This window comes from Odontesthes bonariensis, chromosome 19, assembly GCF_027942865.1.
Source record: "Odontesthes bonariensis isolate fOdoBon6 chromosome 19, fOdoBon6.hap1, whole genome shotgun sequence".
Taxonomy (NCBI): Eukaryota; Metazoa; Chordata; class Actinopteri; order Atheriniformes; family Atherinopsidae; genus Odontesthes; species Odontesthes bonariensis.
Window position 1 is genome coordinate 25,660,971 of NC_134524.1, and position 17,048 is coordinate 25,678,018.

The 17,048-nt window shown below is 41.9% G+C and overlaps 1 protein-coding gene across 8 annotated transcripts in view; it reads right to left on the reverse strand.

Annotated features, from left to right (window-relative positions):
- The window catches only part of sorcs2 (sortilin-related VPS10 domain containing receptor 2), a 342,203-nt gene that overhangs the window by 172,649 nt on the left and 152,506 nt on the right, over positions 1 to 17,048 (reverse strand). For all 8 annotated transcript variants that reach the window (XM_075451686.1, XM_075451687.1, XM_075451685.1 and 5 more), the window contains exon 3: positions 15,069 to 15,168. In XM_075451686.1, the coding sequence (XP_075307801.1) occupies positions 15,069 to 15,168 (100 nt within the window). The remainder of the gene's footprint in view (positions 1 to 15,068; positions 15,169 to 17,048) is intronic.

Here is a 17,048-nt window from a genome sequence, read left to right on the forward strand (position 1 = left end):
GTAGATCGAGGTCAGGTCAATCCATTTAAACTCTGTGTGTGTGTGAACGCCTGAGAGCAGCAGTGCTGATCCCAGTGGGACCCTGCAGCGGCACCGAGGGACAAACACAAGAGCCCAGCTGGACGCAGCATGTAGGTCAGGAGCTACAATCAATGCTGGGTTGAAAATGATCACAGCTAATGTTATGCCGACTTCTGAATAGACTGTGGCAGTATTATTTATCGTGCTCTGCAGGGACCTGCAGAAGCAACACTGTGGGTGGAAAATGAGACGGGACAGAAAAGAGTGGAAGAGAGAGGACGTGATCAGCAAAGTCACCTCAATGTCAACACAGCAGCAGAGCTGGATTAACCCACTGGCAGTTAAACATATATAGAATGTGAAAGCCATTTCAATTAAAAAAAAAAAAAGAGGCAGAAAAAATGATGTCACATCCACTTGACCTTAAGTTCTGTTACTAGAGGGAAGTCTTAGTAACAGAACTCTTATTAGGGTTAGGGTTAGGGTTACTAACTTCTGTCCAACGGCCCCTGCACAGTGCAGTCCCAATCAGCAAGCAAAGCTCTCCTCTCCGTGGGTTATGCACCCTGACATGCTCTGACTGCAGACCACTGACAGACTGCTGCCACTGATAAGTTGAAAAGAAGACCGAGAGACAGCATCTGGTGTGTCATACCGTAAAGAAAATCCATCTCCATGCATGACCTGGTGCCAGCTATTTCACATGCAGCGGGTCTGACTCACACTGCCTCTCATATCTAATTTTACTCAGAAAAAAAAAAAAATAAAAAAAAAAATAAGTCTACCATGGCCACCTCTATAGCTGATCCAGCAGAGCGTGTGCCTCAGGTACGGAGACCGATTCCTGGCTGTAACAGGCCTGGAATCTCGGCCACATTCAACCTATTACATCCTCACTGCAACTATCTGCATCATGGTACTGTGGTATATTATGGTAATGTTTTACACAAAAAAAGGAAAAGCATCATCATAAAGTTTAGCTCATGCACATTCTCACATGCAAAATCTATCCTATTTCTATGTACCCTTAGGCGATAAACTGCCCCCCATTTGTTCCTCCCTTGTAAGTTTCTTTGGATAAAAGGCGTCTGCTAAGTTAATGCAATCTAATGTATAGTTTTAAGCAAAATCTAGTAATAAACCATTCTCTGTGATGATAGAAACTTTTTTTCTTGTTCCATATCAGTAGCTCCCTGCCCCTCTGACTAGCCCTACAAGCATCTGTCTTCTCAGAGGCTTCAATGAAGCTTGTAGTCTCAGGAAGTGAACACTGCCTCCGCATGACAGCGTGGGTAGACCCGCCGTCTGTGGGGGAATCCAAAGTCAATAACCCTCCAGCTAGTATTAGCACTGGCTTCTATGGACTAACCTTGCCTCTGACTGTCCTCTGTTCACAGCAGCAGCGGGTGCTTCGGTCTGCTTATCAGCCTATGCACAGGTCTGAGATCGATGTTTGGGCAGAGGATAAAGGAAAGACTACTTATCTATCGCACGGATGACATGGCCGCAGGGATATAAAAGGAGAAAAATTCAAACGTAGCATAGTTTTCAGCCATGGAACAAATGCTTTAATGCGTCACGCTGTGGGTTGACACCAAAACAGTCACTTTTTGTGGATTTTATTTTTTGCTTTGGCAGGAAGAGTAACCGACATTTCTTACCACTGACAGCACAACCCTGCCCACCAGCGGCATCAATATGGACGTTGTATACAGAGGACACGAGTTTTCCCTTTTGCTCAACCACTTTCTCAATAAGAGACTTTAAGTTTTAACTCCCAAAGGCTGAGAGAAAGTGTTCCATTAAAAACTGTCTGTAAACCCTCTGAATTATTGATGGTTAATCACACAAAGAGGAGACAGCGTGGGCACATCCGCTGCGTTAAGTGTCAGAAACTCTGAAATGGCCCTGAAACGTGGAGAGTAACATAAATGAAAAGGAACTCGAGTACAGCAGTGAGCTTTCTGGAAGCCTGCTTTGGACAAATGGTGAAGGTCATCATTGAGCATAATTTCCACAGTAATATGGCAATTGAATTAAAAGTTCAACTCAGGCACTCAGAGAGTCTTTCAACAGCAAACCGACGATGACAAATGGGTTTGGAGTAAATGCATTACTCACATCTTTCTTCAACCGAAACCATGCTCGACCAGATCTCACAGAATGTGTTGTGGCTATTGTTGGTGTTAAACAATGTAGGCTCAAAATGTGTACAATTACTAATATTCCCCTAACTCGGTTCCATAAAGACGAGGACCTTGCATGTCCTTATGAGACAACGTCGATGTCTTGATACATCTCACTACGCAATGATGTTGAAGTTTAATGTCTGGCCACGTAAAGATGTACACGTTCAATATCAAAGATTTTTCTGTATACACAGGAAGAGGGGCGGTCAGGGACTTCCATGCAACAGACCCTGAGTTTGCTGTCCATTTCCACACATTATCCACAGTACTTTCACTTTTCTGATTGGCTTGCTCTCGCCAATGATTAAGATTAGGAACAGAAAAATGACATGTTAGGTACATAGTACAATTTATGGGTTTGTCATGTCACATGGACAACTCTCTAAAGAAAACAACTACCTTGTCTCCCAGCACGGTGTAAAGCTACTGAAAAAAAAAAAAAAAAACATTTGAATTTCAAACTTTAACATTGGGGCACATATAGAGAATCCAATATAGAATCCAAGATTTCTGGTGATAGGTTTGCAAACCAAATGGCCAGCACTGTTATAGTGCTTTCCTAGTAGGAAAAGTGGAAGAGAAAAATAAGACTGCTCTTTCAATTTCAGTCACAGCCAAGAATGAATAGTCCATCTGAAATTACAAAATGGTATAAATTGCCTCTCATCAGAGGAATGTCATTTCAACATGATGTCTCCACATCTGAATATCTTAACTTGATCTTTGGAGCTTTTTCAAATGTCACTTCCTGAAGTGCCGACACTAAAACTGCAGTATCATTCAGTCCGTTACTCTTCCTCAAATTCTTCTTTTATAAACCTTTTTACTTGTGTCTGGGCTTCATCTCACTGTCCCCTTTTTCATACTTTGTACTTTTCTTGCTTTCTTCAATTTTATCTTGGTAAGACTGAAGGCATTAGAACTGATGTCAGTTCTAAAACGCTGTTTAGTTGTAAATTTGATCCATTGCTTCAGTTACATTCAAAGCAGCAAATGTGGCTCATTAAGATATGTTGTACATGTTGCAAAACCTAAAAACCTATACTATAGATTTTGAGCCGTTATGCAACAGTGCTTTGATGACACAACCAAGAAGAATCCATTTTAAGGCGAAACCTTTGGATTTTTATTCAAATCTTACCAATGAGAAAATGCTCCACCATGGGCACTCGAATGCAGCTACTGCCGGTTTGATAATATGCAAATAAACCTGCACTCCATCCATTTTACGACTTTACCCTGTAGAAGTTTATGTGGAGCTGCAGACTGTCCCTGCTTACAGCGGTTGAGAAGTGAGTAACACCACTGTAAGGTTGCCAGTACATGGAAGCATCCTTGCACATTAGAATCAACAAACCTAAGATGTGTCTCTTTGGGCTGTGTGACGAAACCACAACAAAGGCGAGGACCCACACATGCATGAGGAAAACTCCACACAGAAAGGCCTCAACTGGCCAAAAAGTTGGAATTCAGAACCCTCCTGGACATTTTAATATATATATATATATATATATATATATAAATGTGGCAGCATCATATGAAGGGACTCTAACAAATCCTGTCTTGACCCACATTTTCCTTATGGTACGTAGGTCTATGGGCTAGGGCCAGCTCCCAAAATCCATGATTTGGTTCACAGATTTTGGTTTGGTACATGTATTTTTTTTTTTTCTTGTTTAGACACCACAAAATACCATAAATCTGCATAATAAATTAAGCCTTGGCTTGAGTATTCTAATCATATGTCGGCATATGATCCAACCCTGCATCCTCCCCCTCAGCATAGGACTGCATATGTTTCGCTGTCAAATGCTCCAGTACTTTGATTATGGCTTTTGCCACGTCTGACTTTTCTCTGAGGCTGTATAAAAAGCTGCCTCGAATAAAAATTGCTTCTCAACTCTCCTGCTGGCACTGTCAACTAAAGCAGGGTGACGATTCCGTTTTCACCAGTGTGTCTAATTAGAGCTCAAAGAGAGCTCATTTAGAGCTCAAAGGGCTAAGGGATGCAAATCTGAAACAGCTAGAGAAGAGGCTTCCTTAGTTTTTAAGCATAATCAAATTAAAGTGGCTCAGTATCATATAGAAGAATACACCAGCTGAAGACATTCCCGTAGATACCAGCGGATGGTTCGTCTTTGAGTCCCTCTTGGGTTTTTGATTCCTGCAGGTGATGCCATGCTGAGCTGCTGAAGCTAAGAAGCTGCTTCAAATTGGGCGTTTTCTGAGTCTCTGTCTTTAAGAATTGGCTGAGATATTAGGAGGCATAGTTTTTCAGCAGGGATCAGATTTAACTAAGCCGTTAATGGGCCAAGAAATCAACTTTAAAATACACTGGAGCCCTCAAAGATGTTTTAATTTGTACTGACAAGAGTATATAGAGAAGAAAGTCGAAGATAGAAACAGTCTTTTTCAGTTTATAGACCACAGTGCCACATCTCTCTATAACTGCAGATGAAAAGTAAAAAAAAAAAAATCACAGATGTCTTTGCAACTTCAATTCATTTTTAGTTTCATTCAAGGATTCGTAGGTGCCGTCTACACAGTTCAGTCATTTTTGATAATTTTCATTTGACCTCGTCATTGGTTCCGGACAGTGAGGGGAATTAATAATATCTTACTTATGTGACATGGGAGGGAAGTGAGTTATCATACTGCTAACTAATATTAGCCAGAAGTTTTTTTTTAGATATTTACAATGATTGTATATTAGACAAGAACAACAACAAAATAATAATAAAAAAAAAATACTAATAATAATAAATGACTAAATAAATAAAATATGAGAAGAACATGTCAGCAGTCACTGTTGAAAAGCCTTAAGGCTTTCCAATCCGCATTAACCATTTGCCTCACCGAGACACAATAATTGTGTTTCCGAGAGCGAGACCCCCCCCCCCCACCCAAAAGACACACCCAAAGAACAAAGGCCCTTCCTCAGGAATAAATGCTTTAGCTTCCCTTTGTCCTGGGTCTTTCTTCACCATAACCGCCGAGTGGAGTGGGATTGACCTCTCCTGCAGAAGAAAATAAACACTTGGCCGGCCAGCAGAAAAAGAAAGGTCTATATTTCATTCCTCATCAGAGGTAATAGGAAGGAAAGAAAAAAACTTCCACGTCAGGGGACAAAGGACTTCCTCAACATCTCAGTCCTGCAGCGCAGAGCGGATGAAAGCAATTTTAACTTTTTTTTCTCCATTTTGCCATTTTTTCCCTCCATCTTTAGGCTCGCTGAACAGGTTTATGTGATGTGGATTTACTGGAATTTTTGGAATCTGCTCAAAAGTTTTTATTGCACATAGCAATAGTTTCGGTCAACTCTTCTCTTTCACTACACCGGGTCCCCACCTTCACAGTGTGTTGTCAACTGTGGATGTGGGTCAGACAGAGCGGAGAGGAGGGAACAGGACAACAACTGAGACCAAAATGAAAAGACATTAAGCATACTTTTCTTCAGCTCCATTGGCTTTGGGTCTGTGAAAAAAAGAAGAACTTTTTGCACCTGTCTACTAATAATAACAGAAGCATTCAAGTTTGGTCAACATCATTAATTATGATGGCCACTACAGGATTCCTACAGGCACGACACATGCCATATTTAAAGTTGTCTGATGTCAATGTACAAGCAAAACATTTTGTGAAAATGTATTTGAAAAGTTAATTATCAACGTAATGTATTTCATGAGACATAAGTGAACAAATTTTGAAGAAAAATTAACCGCAGTGCTCCCAATTTTTTGTTTTCTTTTATCCACAAATGCATCATTTCTGTTCCAACATACATTTTCTAAGTACTTTGCCGACCTGATTAGGTTATTTTTTTTTATTTCATTTTATTTATTTATTTTTAAATCAAAATTTCATTTCACTTTGTAAACTTTCCATAGCTTGGATGCTCTCCTTCATGCTACAACACTGTTGAACTGTGATTTTCCTAAGGTTTACAAATCTGTGATCCTAAAACACATCACTCACTCATCATATCACTGGGGTTGTTTGTTCACCAGAAAGTTGAGCGTCAAACCCATCCTGTCTGTGCATGCCTATCTATTTACTTGAGATCAGTTAGCTTCCCATTATGACTTTAATAGAATAGGGACAGGGCGATCTTTCAGAGAAGGCGACACATTCACTTGCCATCAGATTAATGGAAAACAGTATGTGTCTGAAAGTAACTGGAACCAATGTAATAAAGTCGTCAATTACCTGGTTTGGCAATAAACCAGAGGACAGAGGTTGATAGAGTTAACAGACTTGGCACACAGCCAATGCCGTGTGATCTCACAATGACCTGAAGTTTAAACGCTACTTCTGTCTTTGGTTACCTTTTGTTACCGTTTCAGGCTGCCTTGTTAAAACTCACCACTACTGAAGCCGGTTTTTCCATCTTGATTGCAATACTTTAACATGTTCTGAATGAAAGGTATTCAGTGGTTTGGGGTCTGATGTACCCACTAAAACCTGTCAGATAAGCTCTGGCGCTTGGCTGGAAGTGGACAACATTTACTTTTGCAAATCTAACAATCTCAAAAAAAAAACATTTTCCTAATTACACAAAAAAATTACTAGAACACTGATGGTGTTAAAAAGGAAACCTGTAGTAGTTTTAAACAGCTTCTGACCGCATCAAGGCAAAATTGTATTACTGTATGTGAGCATAGTTAAACGCAGAAATTTGCTGACTTGCAAAGCCATTTTGCTAACTGCATAATCTTGATCCTGGATGCTTGCTGGCTCACCTAACTGCACACATGTTCCATGTTTCATGTTTAAAGCTGTGGACACCTTTCTGCCTCGCTTGTGTTTGCAGGGGAAAGGCAGCACAAAGTTGATAGAATGCTTAAATTCTCAGGACTCAGTCTCAAGAATACACTGTAAAGAATTTCCTAGAGAAATTAGAAATTATTATTAGTTATTCCTAAAGAATAACTACTGTTATTCATTTTAACAGTATATCACCGTTTTGTGGATTACAGTATATGACTGTAGAACAATGGTAGGTGTTGTGGTTATTTTACAGTGCAACTACTGTTGTTTCTCAAACAGTATAATACTGTTTTTTTGGATTACAGTACATGACAATAGGATAACTGTGTTTTAGTAATTTTACAGTGCATCTACCGTAATTTATTTAACAGTATAATAACGTATTTTGGATTTGGACAGCAATTCATTACAAATACTTTTTTATGCTGTTAAATTTACAGTTATCTACTGATATTTTTAAATGACTGATTTAACTGTTAATTTACATGTGAGGCATGAATATTCCAACAGTATTTTACAATTATTGTAAAATACAGTAGGATACTGTTGTAAATCCACCGTAAATATACAGCAATTCGTTACAGTGATAAGATACACACTGCAGTTTAACTGATTCGATTTTTTTGTTCACAAGACCTAAAAGAATGGAAGAATCTCCTCTTGGACAAACCGTACTAATGTAATGACATTTGGTTTTACATACTCCCCACAATCACTTGAAGTGACAGTAACAGACATTGCAACAATGGATATCATGGAGGCGGAAGGCCTTGAGCGGGGGCTGTGATGGAATGCATTGCATCCAGAGCCAGATTACATATTTTATTTCTATCTTTAAACTGGCTAAGGTACTTCATAACCATCACACATACTTTTTAGTACCCTCAAAATACACATAATCTTCATTGGAAATTACACCTGAGCCTCAAGCTCAAGCTAATAACAGCATAGGCTTTCCAATCAGTGGTAAACAAATCTAACGCAAGGCACCAAAAAACAAAAGAGAAAAGTAAATTGGAAATGCTTCAAAGCAATCAAACTAGGTTGCACTGTGTCACTACAAGGTGGTGGGACTGACTACATTGCTACATACAGTCAAAGATATAGCTGTAACAAATGTGGTGGACATCCACAAGAGGAAAATGGAGATAGCTCTCTTTCAGGAAATACTTTCTCTGACAATATCTGGGATACTATATCTGTCATGCCATGGACTCATGCCATGTGTTTTATGTTTTAGATCATGTTTGGTTTTTAGATAATGTCTTTAGTTCTTAGTTTGGATCATGTTTTTGGTTCAGGTCTTGATTAGTTTCATTCACGTCACCTGCACTCATTTCCTTCAGCTGCACTCCATCCTTAATCACCCTCCACAGTATTTAGTTTCCAGGTTTCCTTTCATTTCTTGTGAGATTCTTCCCGTCACCCTCCATGCTACGCCACGCCACAGCTAAGTTAAGTTTTTGCCTATGATATGCCAAGTGTTTTATTTTGTTATACCTTTTTCCACAGTTCAGGTTGTTCTATCCGGCTCAGCCGCGCTTTCCTTTGATACTTTGTTTTTGTTAATAAATCTACTTTGCTTTTGAAAATCCGCATCCGAGTCCTCCCTAAAAAAACCCAAACTGACAATATCATCATAATCGTGGACGACGCCAGTCGTCACTCGAGTTCATCGTTTGCTAGCTCAGACCGGAAACAAGTAGTGAGTCACATCATTTTAATCTTTGCCAGGTCAAACATAATTCACAAAGTTGTTTTCATTTCTTTTGAAGTATTCTTTCGAAACAGGCCAAAACCACCCCAAGCAAGTGCATAAACCCTTATGGATGTTTTTATCCATTTCTGATTCTGTTAATCTTTTCTCACTCAAATCTTCTAAATGCAAATTATAAGAACAGCCATAAGGCTTTTGGCTTTTTTCAGTCACTACTGCGGGTAGTGCGCTGGTAATTAAGGATAAATACAGAAAACAAACTCGACAACTTGTCCTACAGATTTACAGTCAAACTAACAGGCTAATAATTTCAAAAATATATGAAAGAGGTGCAAAGAAAGTGGAAGAAACAACTCTTGCATTCATCTCCACGGTGACTGCCAAAGATCCAGCATTAAAGACATGCTATGCAACTTTTTCATGGTCATAATATTGCTTGGCAATCATCAGTTTGCTTGGCTGACCCGTTCCGATGAAAACGGTGACATTTCCATCTCCATCTGGTGGCCCTAGCCCGAAACAGCGCTTGCAACTTTGCCTGTGGCGCCGCGTGCTTTGTTTATCTCTGGAAGTCTCGCGACACACGAGAGCCGAGAACTACTGCTTCACGGCAGGTCGTTAAAGGGGAACTCCGGGGCATTTGAAGCGCATTTCCATTGCTAGAGGTTGTCAAATACTGACAGTAGGACACAGACAGGTGCAAATCGGCGCTCCCTGTGAAGCGATTGCGCTGTTTGCGCAGCCTGTCATGCTAACCAAATACGTGGTGGCTAAGGGGCAAGAGCTAAACCTTCCACGTAAAACAACAACTTGCACACTGCAGAAACGTCACACCACTTTATAAACCATCCGACAATAAAGTCACAAGCCTTACCATCAAAACCATATGCATGGTTCTCACATTACTGGCATGGGGACGTTACAAAATAACTTTATAAACAGCATGTCACTTACCTCTTGTCGGTAGGCGCGCGCATGTTAAAGCGGCACTATGCAACATTCAGTAATACGGGGTTTGTTTACCATGCAATACACACCCCAAAGCTGTAGGGGGAGCTCCGTAGAAAATAAGGCGACAGTCTAGCCATATTATATATGACTACTCTAGAAGCTAACCACATTCAATTTAGCCGTCGACAGCTAATGGAGAGAGGTGTGTCTTATCAGGCTCCCTGGCTCGGCTCAGAACCCTTTAGACCTGCCGTGAAGCAGTAGTTCTCGGCTCTCGTGTGTCGCGAGACTTCCAGAGGTAAACAAAGCACGCGGCGCCACAGGCAAAGTTGCAAGCGCTGTTTCGGGCTAGGGCCACCAGATGGAGATGGAAATGTCACCGTTTTCATCAGAACGGGTCAGCCAAGCTATCTGATGATTGCCAAGCAATTTTATGACCATGAAAAAGTTGCATAGTGGCGCTTTAAAGCCCAAAACAGTCAATGGACGATAATCCCATATACAAAGCAATTATCTTCTCTAGAAAAACTGCGGTCAAGTATTTAAAACATTACAACAATATTACTGGGCATGTATTGTAGTCGGTTGTAATATAGTTTGTAATAGATATTGTGATGGCAGAACCACCGCTACTTGCCTGTCTGACCACTGAGTCACCCAGAGCCAGCGATTCAGCGGTCAGACGGGCAAGTAGCGGATCCATGCCAACTCGAAGCTTTTTAAGTTTCGATTCTGTCTCGTGACTTGACGAGCGAGCGCCCAGTCAGCAGCTACAGGCAGCTACAGGCTCGGTTAGCGTGGCTTCATGCATCTTGTACAGTCGTTGAAAAATAATCATTTAGTGATATAGGGAGGGCAAGATCATTCCATGTTGTTTACTTGTAGGTCTAAACTCAGCATTGCCTCACCTAATGCTACCACATTTGTCGCTGTGTAAATGCACACACTAGCTGTTGTGTCTGGCTTTCAGATAAAATGGCATTGAATTATTACTTGACAAAAATAAATGAATGAACTTGTAGCCGTAGGCTGCTCTTTGATTTATCAAAATGAATTGATAAATGGGACAAAAGGCGAGGCGCATAGCCACTAAACGGCAGAAAGTTTTTTTTTTTTTAATAAGTGACTCAAGTGATTCAAGTGGTCCGTATAACTCGAATCCCCTCCTCGAAATGATCAAATCAGCCCGGATTGCCCAAAAGATTCGAGTTAAGCATCTCTACTTCTCCAACTCTCTGCCAGTGTCTTGAAAAATAAAACGTAAATTGCCTCTGGTGGGTTTACGACAGTCTAGACTGGCTAGACTGTCGCCTATTTTCTACGGAGCTCCCCCTACAGCTTTGGGGTGTGTATTGCATGGTAAACAAACCCCATATTACTGAGCCCTGCTTTAAAGATGTACCAGAAAGGAAGCTTTGGAGCTTCATATTGCTGCTCGTGTATACAGTAACATTAAAGGGGATGGAGAATCAAAATCGTCTTTTTCACGTTTTTGGTGTTAGTTCTGAGTCTCCCCGCTGTGGGGAGTGCACACGAAGTGCCAGCAAGTGTCAGAACCTCTGTTTCAAGTACTCCCCTTTTTTTAATATCCCCCAGAATATCCCCCAATCCGTTTTTGTGAAAAAGTGACGTCACTTTTTCAGCAATCGCCCCCCGGCCCCCCCCCCCCCCCCCCCCCCCCCCCCACACCCAAATCCACAGCCACCCCGTTTCAGACACGCCCCTTCGGCGAGAAACAGGAACTGATGTGCCTTCCAAGGCTGTGAAAGCGGACTACGATCGTTACATATTCTTCCCCCGGAAAGCAATGTTCGCGATCAATGGCTTTTATTTATTTTTAACAGCATCCCCAGTACATACAACCGCCGACTTTTCCTTTGCGCTGCGCATTTCACGGAGTACAGTTTCACAAAGCTTGCACGATTCTGAGCAGGCTTCAGTCGGAATTTTGCTCAGTAGAGGGTCAGTTCCGACAGACACAGACACAGACTGCAGCGAGGTGTGCGCTCCGCTGAGAAGGTGATTGGCTGCACGTCTCCCATCTATCCATGACCTGCACGTCTCCAGGACTATGGGGCGAGCAGGTCGGATCACAGCTGACCCTTCTCTATTTGCACCACTCCCCTTGGGCAGGAGGCTTCAGTCCATTCGGACCAGAACCTCCCGTCACAAAAACAGTTTTTTCCCCCTTGCAGTTGGACTTATGAACACTTCATAATCACCTCATAACCTGCCCCAGTCACTTTACCATCATTAAAATTGCACTAATGAAGCTGCACTGTTGTTGCTCTGTATATTGGATACTGTGTATTGTTGTACACACCTTGTACATTTTATATTCATATATTTTTATTCTTTATTATTATATCTATGTTACATGTTTGCACCTTACGCCGCAGCAAATTCCTAGTTGGCAATAAAACAAATTCGGATTCTGATGAGCTTTCTTTCCAGTCAGTGTATTACTCTATAGCTCTGTTTTCAGTGAGAGCAAGGGCAGCCAATCAAGCAACGGCAACCGAATAGCGCCAACACCTACCTGCATTTCATAATGAGGTTGCCAGATAAGCTCTGAAACAACGCCAATAAGGGCAAACGACGCATTCTAAACCCAGCATAGTAACAGCTGTTTCAGAGAGCCTTTTAGGGAGGTTCTGAGCCATTACAGACCCAACCAATTTTTTTTGGGCAACATATCACATCACAGAACAAGGATTAATGCGCCATTCAACCATTCTCTATCACCTTTAATATGGACTCCACACAAAGCATTCAACCGCAAGAAAATAGATTCATGCAAACACTTTACCCGGCTGACAACAATCTGGAGTGGCTATTAGTGAGCTGCTGAGGGAGGGCAGGTCGAGCCTCGAGTCTCAAAGTTTATTTACAAATCTGTTGATGTTGAAAAGAGTCAAGGGTCCTTGGGGGGCCTTCTCCTCCAGAGGGTCTTGAGTGGATCTTTAATGAAGCCCTCATTGAAATGAGAGAGAGAGAGACAGCATGACATAGTCTCTGTCTGAAGTCTCCCCTCTCACTCTAATTGCCTCGAGTCCTATTGATTACCTGAGGCCCCTCACACCTTTTCCACGTCATCCCTTCGCACTGCGTGTAATCCCTGAACGGAACTACCAGACCCACTCGTCTGCTGTTTTCTTATGCGATTAGCACTATTGATCAAAGTGCACTTAGGTAAGAGTGGATTCGTTTGTGTGTTTGGGGCACCTTACAAACATTACAGCCTTTCAACATGGATCCTGAAAAGAGGGAAGCAAAGTCTTTGCTGCATATTTGACCGATAAAAGCAACTGATGATCTGCAAATAACATGCACGGCTCCGCCATCCTCTGCCTTTCGCAGGAGCCTTTCTCTTGCAACAACAACAACACACATACACCCACACACACGCCGATTCCAGCAAGCAGCGTTGAACCTGAGCCTCTGTCGCTCCCCTCCTGCTGAGCCGGGGGGGGGGGGGTGTTAAAGCAGCAGCTTGATCCTTAGCACGTATTACCAGACATCCTACTGTCACAACACGCGCTCTTACTGCCAATCACTCTCTTTAACTCATCTCTGTGTTTCCCTGAAGGGAATTAAGATGACTTCATTCCCATGCAATTAAATGCTCTTGTGCTGTCATATCTCTCTACTATTCTGTGTGTGTGTGTGTGTGTGTGTGTGTGTGTGTGTGTGTGTGTGTGAAGATGAGATGGCAGATTCCTTGTGGACAGTTTTAGTGAGGACTGGAACAGAAAAGTGTGAATAAAGTGGCTACATCTAATCTCCCTCTATTTCATCATCGATTGGAAGAACTCTGGACCCCGGCAATAACGCGCGCCAATTAGATCGGCCGCCACATTTGGCAGTCCAGTCGTATCTCGGCTGAAGTCACAGACTGTACCTCTTGGCTCTCGCTCCATCTTATCTGCTGCCTGCTTTTGGAAATTCACCGGGTTCCTGCAGTTACATGTGGATTGAATGACTGTAATTTCAGAGGGAAAGGTGTGTGTGGTCAAGGGTGTCGTTTGTGGAATATCAAGACGGCAAAGGCAAAAAAAAAAGATGTAAAGATGAGGAAAAGTGTCGTTAAACATTAGGGCACTATCACATGTGCTTATCTTGAGTATTCTTGAGTGAGGAGTATTCTAATGATTTGAAAAAAAAATATTAGTCGCAAAAATTCTCTCTTTATTATGGCTTTTGTATGATATAATTCCTATGGAAATTAGTGCAATCTACGTGTTGTTTTGAGCTCCTTCCCTCTGATTTTCCTGGGTTGGAGCCATAAAGTGTAGGTGGATATCCTGCCTGAATTTCTTTTACCGATTTCCAGCTCAGTATTGCCTCTCATTCATTTGCTTTTGGCTGAATCTGCAGTGCACAGTTTACATCCAAAACATGGAGCCAAGCAGGAAGAAAGTGTGTCTTTTTAGTGTGTGTGGAAGCTCTAAAAGTAAGTGTGTGGAGGAGTAGGTGCTGGATGGGTGAGAAGCATGTTATTTTTTTTTTTGTTTAAGATGAAGGGAGCCAAAAACTATGGTCAGAATCTGGCCCCTTGAGTTCGGTGCAAAAGTCTTGAGCCACCCTCATTTCTTTATATTTTGTTTTACAAGCAGCCAGACTTATCTCAGCATGGTGTACACAAACTGGACTAGTGGAGAACAAAGGAAGAAGTGTTTGGTCTAAAAAAAATATCTACAGCAGATGAACAGTATCTGAAAGTGATGTCCATAAGAAAGAGGAAAATATCCAGCAAAGAACTGACACGGGACCTGAGAGATGCATCTGGACCATCAGTTGATCCATCGACTGTTCTGAAGCCTTGTCAGAAATGGTCTCCGTGGAAGGGGTGGCTGTCAAGAAGCCGTTTATGAAGGAAGGGAAACAGGGAGAAAAGGCAGAGGGATGCCAAATGACACAAGAAGTGGACTGAAAATCCACATTATTGAAGCAGTGTGGGATCATCTTGGCAGAGAATGGAACAAGAAGCAGCCAATATCCCCCCCCCCCCCCCCCAAAAAAAGAGTTTAGAGGTGTCCTTCAAGAAGCCTGGAGAACCTTTTCTGAAGCTTAAAGAAATTACAAGAAAGCTTGTAAAAGAGGGTTTAGACTTTATTGAAGAATAAACAGGATCGAACCAAATATTGACTTTCAAGCATGATGGAATTACGTACTTTTTTTGTCTTATATGGTGCATTTTAATTTATTTTTGCACATATATCAATAATTTGATACATTTATGTTCTGTTTTTACATGACCATATGAAGGGAGGCTCAAGACTGCTGCACAGTACTGGAGATAAGAAGGGTTTAAAGAGGGCCGCCATCAATTTAAGGGTAAATTAGCCCATGGTGTACATTTCTGTAAGCTCATTGATGGCCATGATTTAAAAAAAAAAAAAAAAATCAATCCATTCCCTCACCTTTTTCTTGTTGGTTGGGCAGATGTAGAAACTTGTCACCACGACGGCAGTCCCTGGCATCAGGTTAAGTTTGGTATAGGTTGTGCCGTAGTCAGTGGACCTGAAAACACAGACAAATAGAGAAAGACGCACTTAGTCAGGAAACGTTCTTGTTGATTAGATTGGAACCTTTCGGTGTTCTTTTTCTACAAAATATTCCTATATTCTGCATACTGAAACTACTTTGGCTCCATGAAAACCCTTTGGGTGGACAGGAAAAGATTCAATCTACATGAACCCTGTGAAGGCGGTCTGCTCATTCTCTCAAACTACCCCATAAGCCTCATATCAGCTCTCTGTTCACCATATTTCCACTTTATGGTCTACGGTCTGAGCCCGGTGACAAATCAGGAATGGCTGGCCAACCTGCCATTGCTGCAATGATGCAAAAATAGCCTCAGGCTGGCTGTGAGGTACTGACCAATCCTCAAATCTGGCAGCTTTAAAAGCAGGGGCCGAATTCTGTGTGCGTTGGAGAATGATGGCCAACTACTGGATTGTTCCTTCAGTCCAGCTCAGGCAAACCCACAAAGCAAAGCAAAGGCGATTGCTTTTGACAGCTTTTCCAACAACAGTTTTCAGCTCAGCAAGTCTGATGAGAGGGAACCACTCATGGGTAATTAATGCTTCAAATTCCTGTTAGGGAAGATACAACCTCTTCAATTAGATAGGGCAACCAAGGCGGAGTAAAGCACCAAATACTTATGATTAAGAAGATATTGAATTTAACTAAGGAGAAAAAAGGCGTGAATAAACACCCCAAATGCAATGTATACCGTATTAGCATTCTGTGTTTCTATGGGGCAGTTTTGACCATTTTATGAGAGTAATTTCAAAAGCACCCCAAAGCCCAAAGGAAAGGAGAAGCTGCAGCATTCATCTGAGGGAATAAGGGTTCAACAGGAGGGGGCCTGCAAGAAGAGGCCTTGATGAAAGAGAATGATGAGCTGGCACATCAGCCGAGTTAAGGATGAGAGGATTTATTCCTTCACACAGTAGGACACCAACCACCGGCAGACACACACGTACACACGCGGAGACACATCCACACCCGAAGCCCTGCCAAGCCATTCAGCAATCAGCTCTCCCGGAGCTCTCCGATACAGCTGCAGAAAACAGAGTGGCATAGCAGGGGTGAGCTATTTCTCTGCGGTGAGCCGGTGAGTGTTTTCATCTTGCTCGCCAGCCAGTGTTTGCTGTTTAACCCAGGATCACTCAGAGGACATGGATGGATCTGGTGGCGATGGCTGCGTTAGCTGCCAGAGCTCTGTGATTATCTCATAAAGCCACCAGTGGATGGAGGGAGAAGCTGCGGGGTCCGGCGTAGCGAGGCCCACTCAGTGTCTAGATTATCTGGACGCAAGTGTGAAAACCGTACTGAGCAGTCACATCAGGTTCTGAGGAGTAAAGAATGTCTTTAAAAAAAAAAAAGTTCGATAAACATTTGCGGATTTTGGACTCATACTTTTGATCCTCTCCTAAGCAGCACATCATCAGAATGCGTTCTGATTTCCTTTCCTGTTGAACGTTGCACGTCTTTTTGTAACTTGATGTCATGAAAGGCACAACAAGCTGAAGGCGTTGCATCAATGAGATTAAAGACACCAACATTCACGGGTTATAAAATGAAGCGATGAAAAGATGATGATCATTTATTCTAATCACAAGTTACCCCATCACATTCTCCTCAGCTTTTGTTCCACTGTTAATATTGAAATATTGATTAGTTTGGCCTTTAAAGCTGCTTTGGAGCTGCTACCCGATATAAATCAGACTGTTTCACTCTATGCAAAGCTGAGAGATCAATAGAACAAATAGAAAAAGAACATAGTGCATGAACTGTGTTATCATTGTCACAATTTGATGGCGGTGGAGAGAAGAGGACCCGAATGCAGACAGCGCATCAGAGGCTCGTTGAAACTTTAATGGAAGTTTATTTAA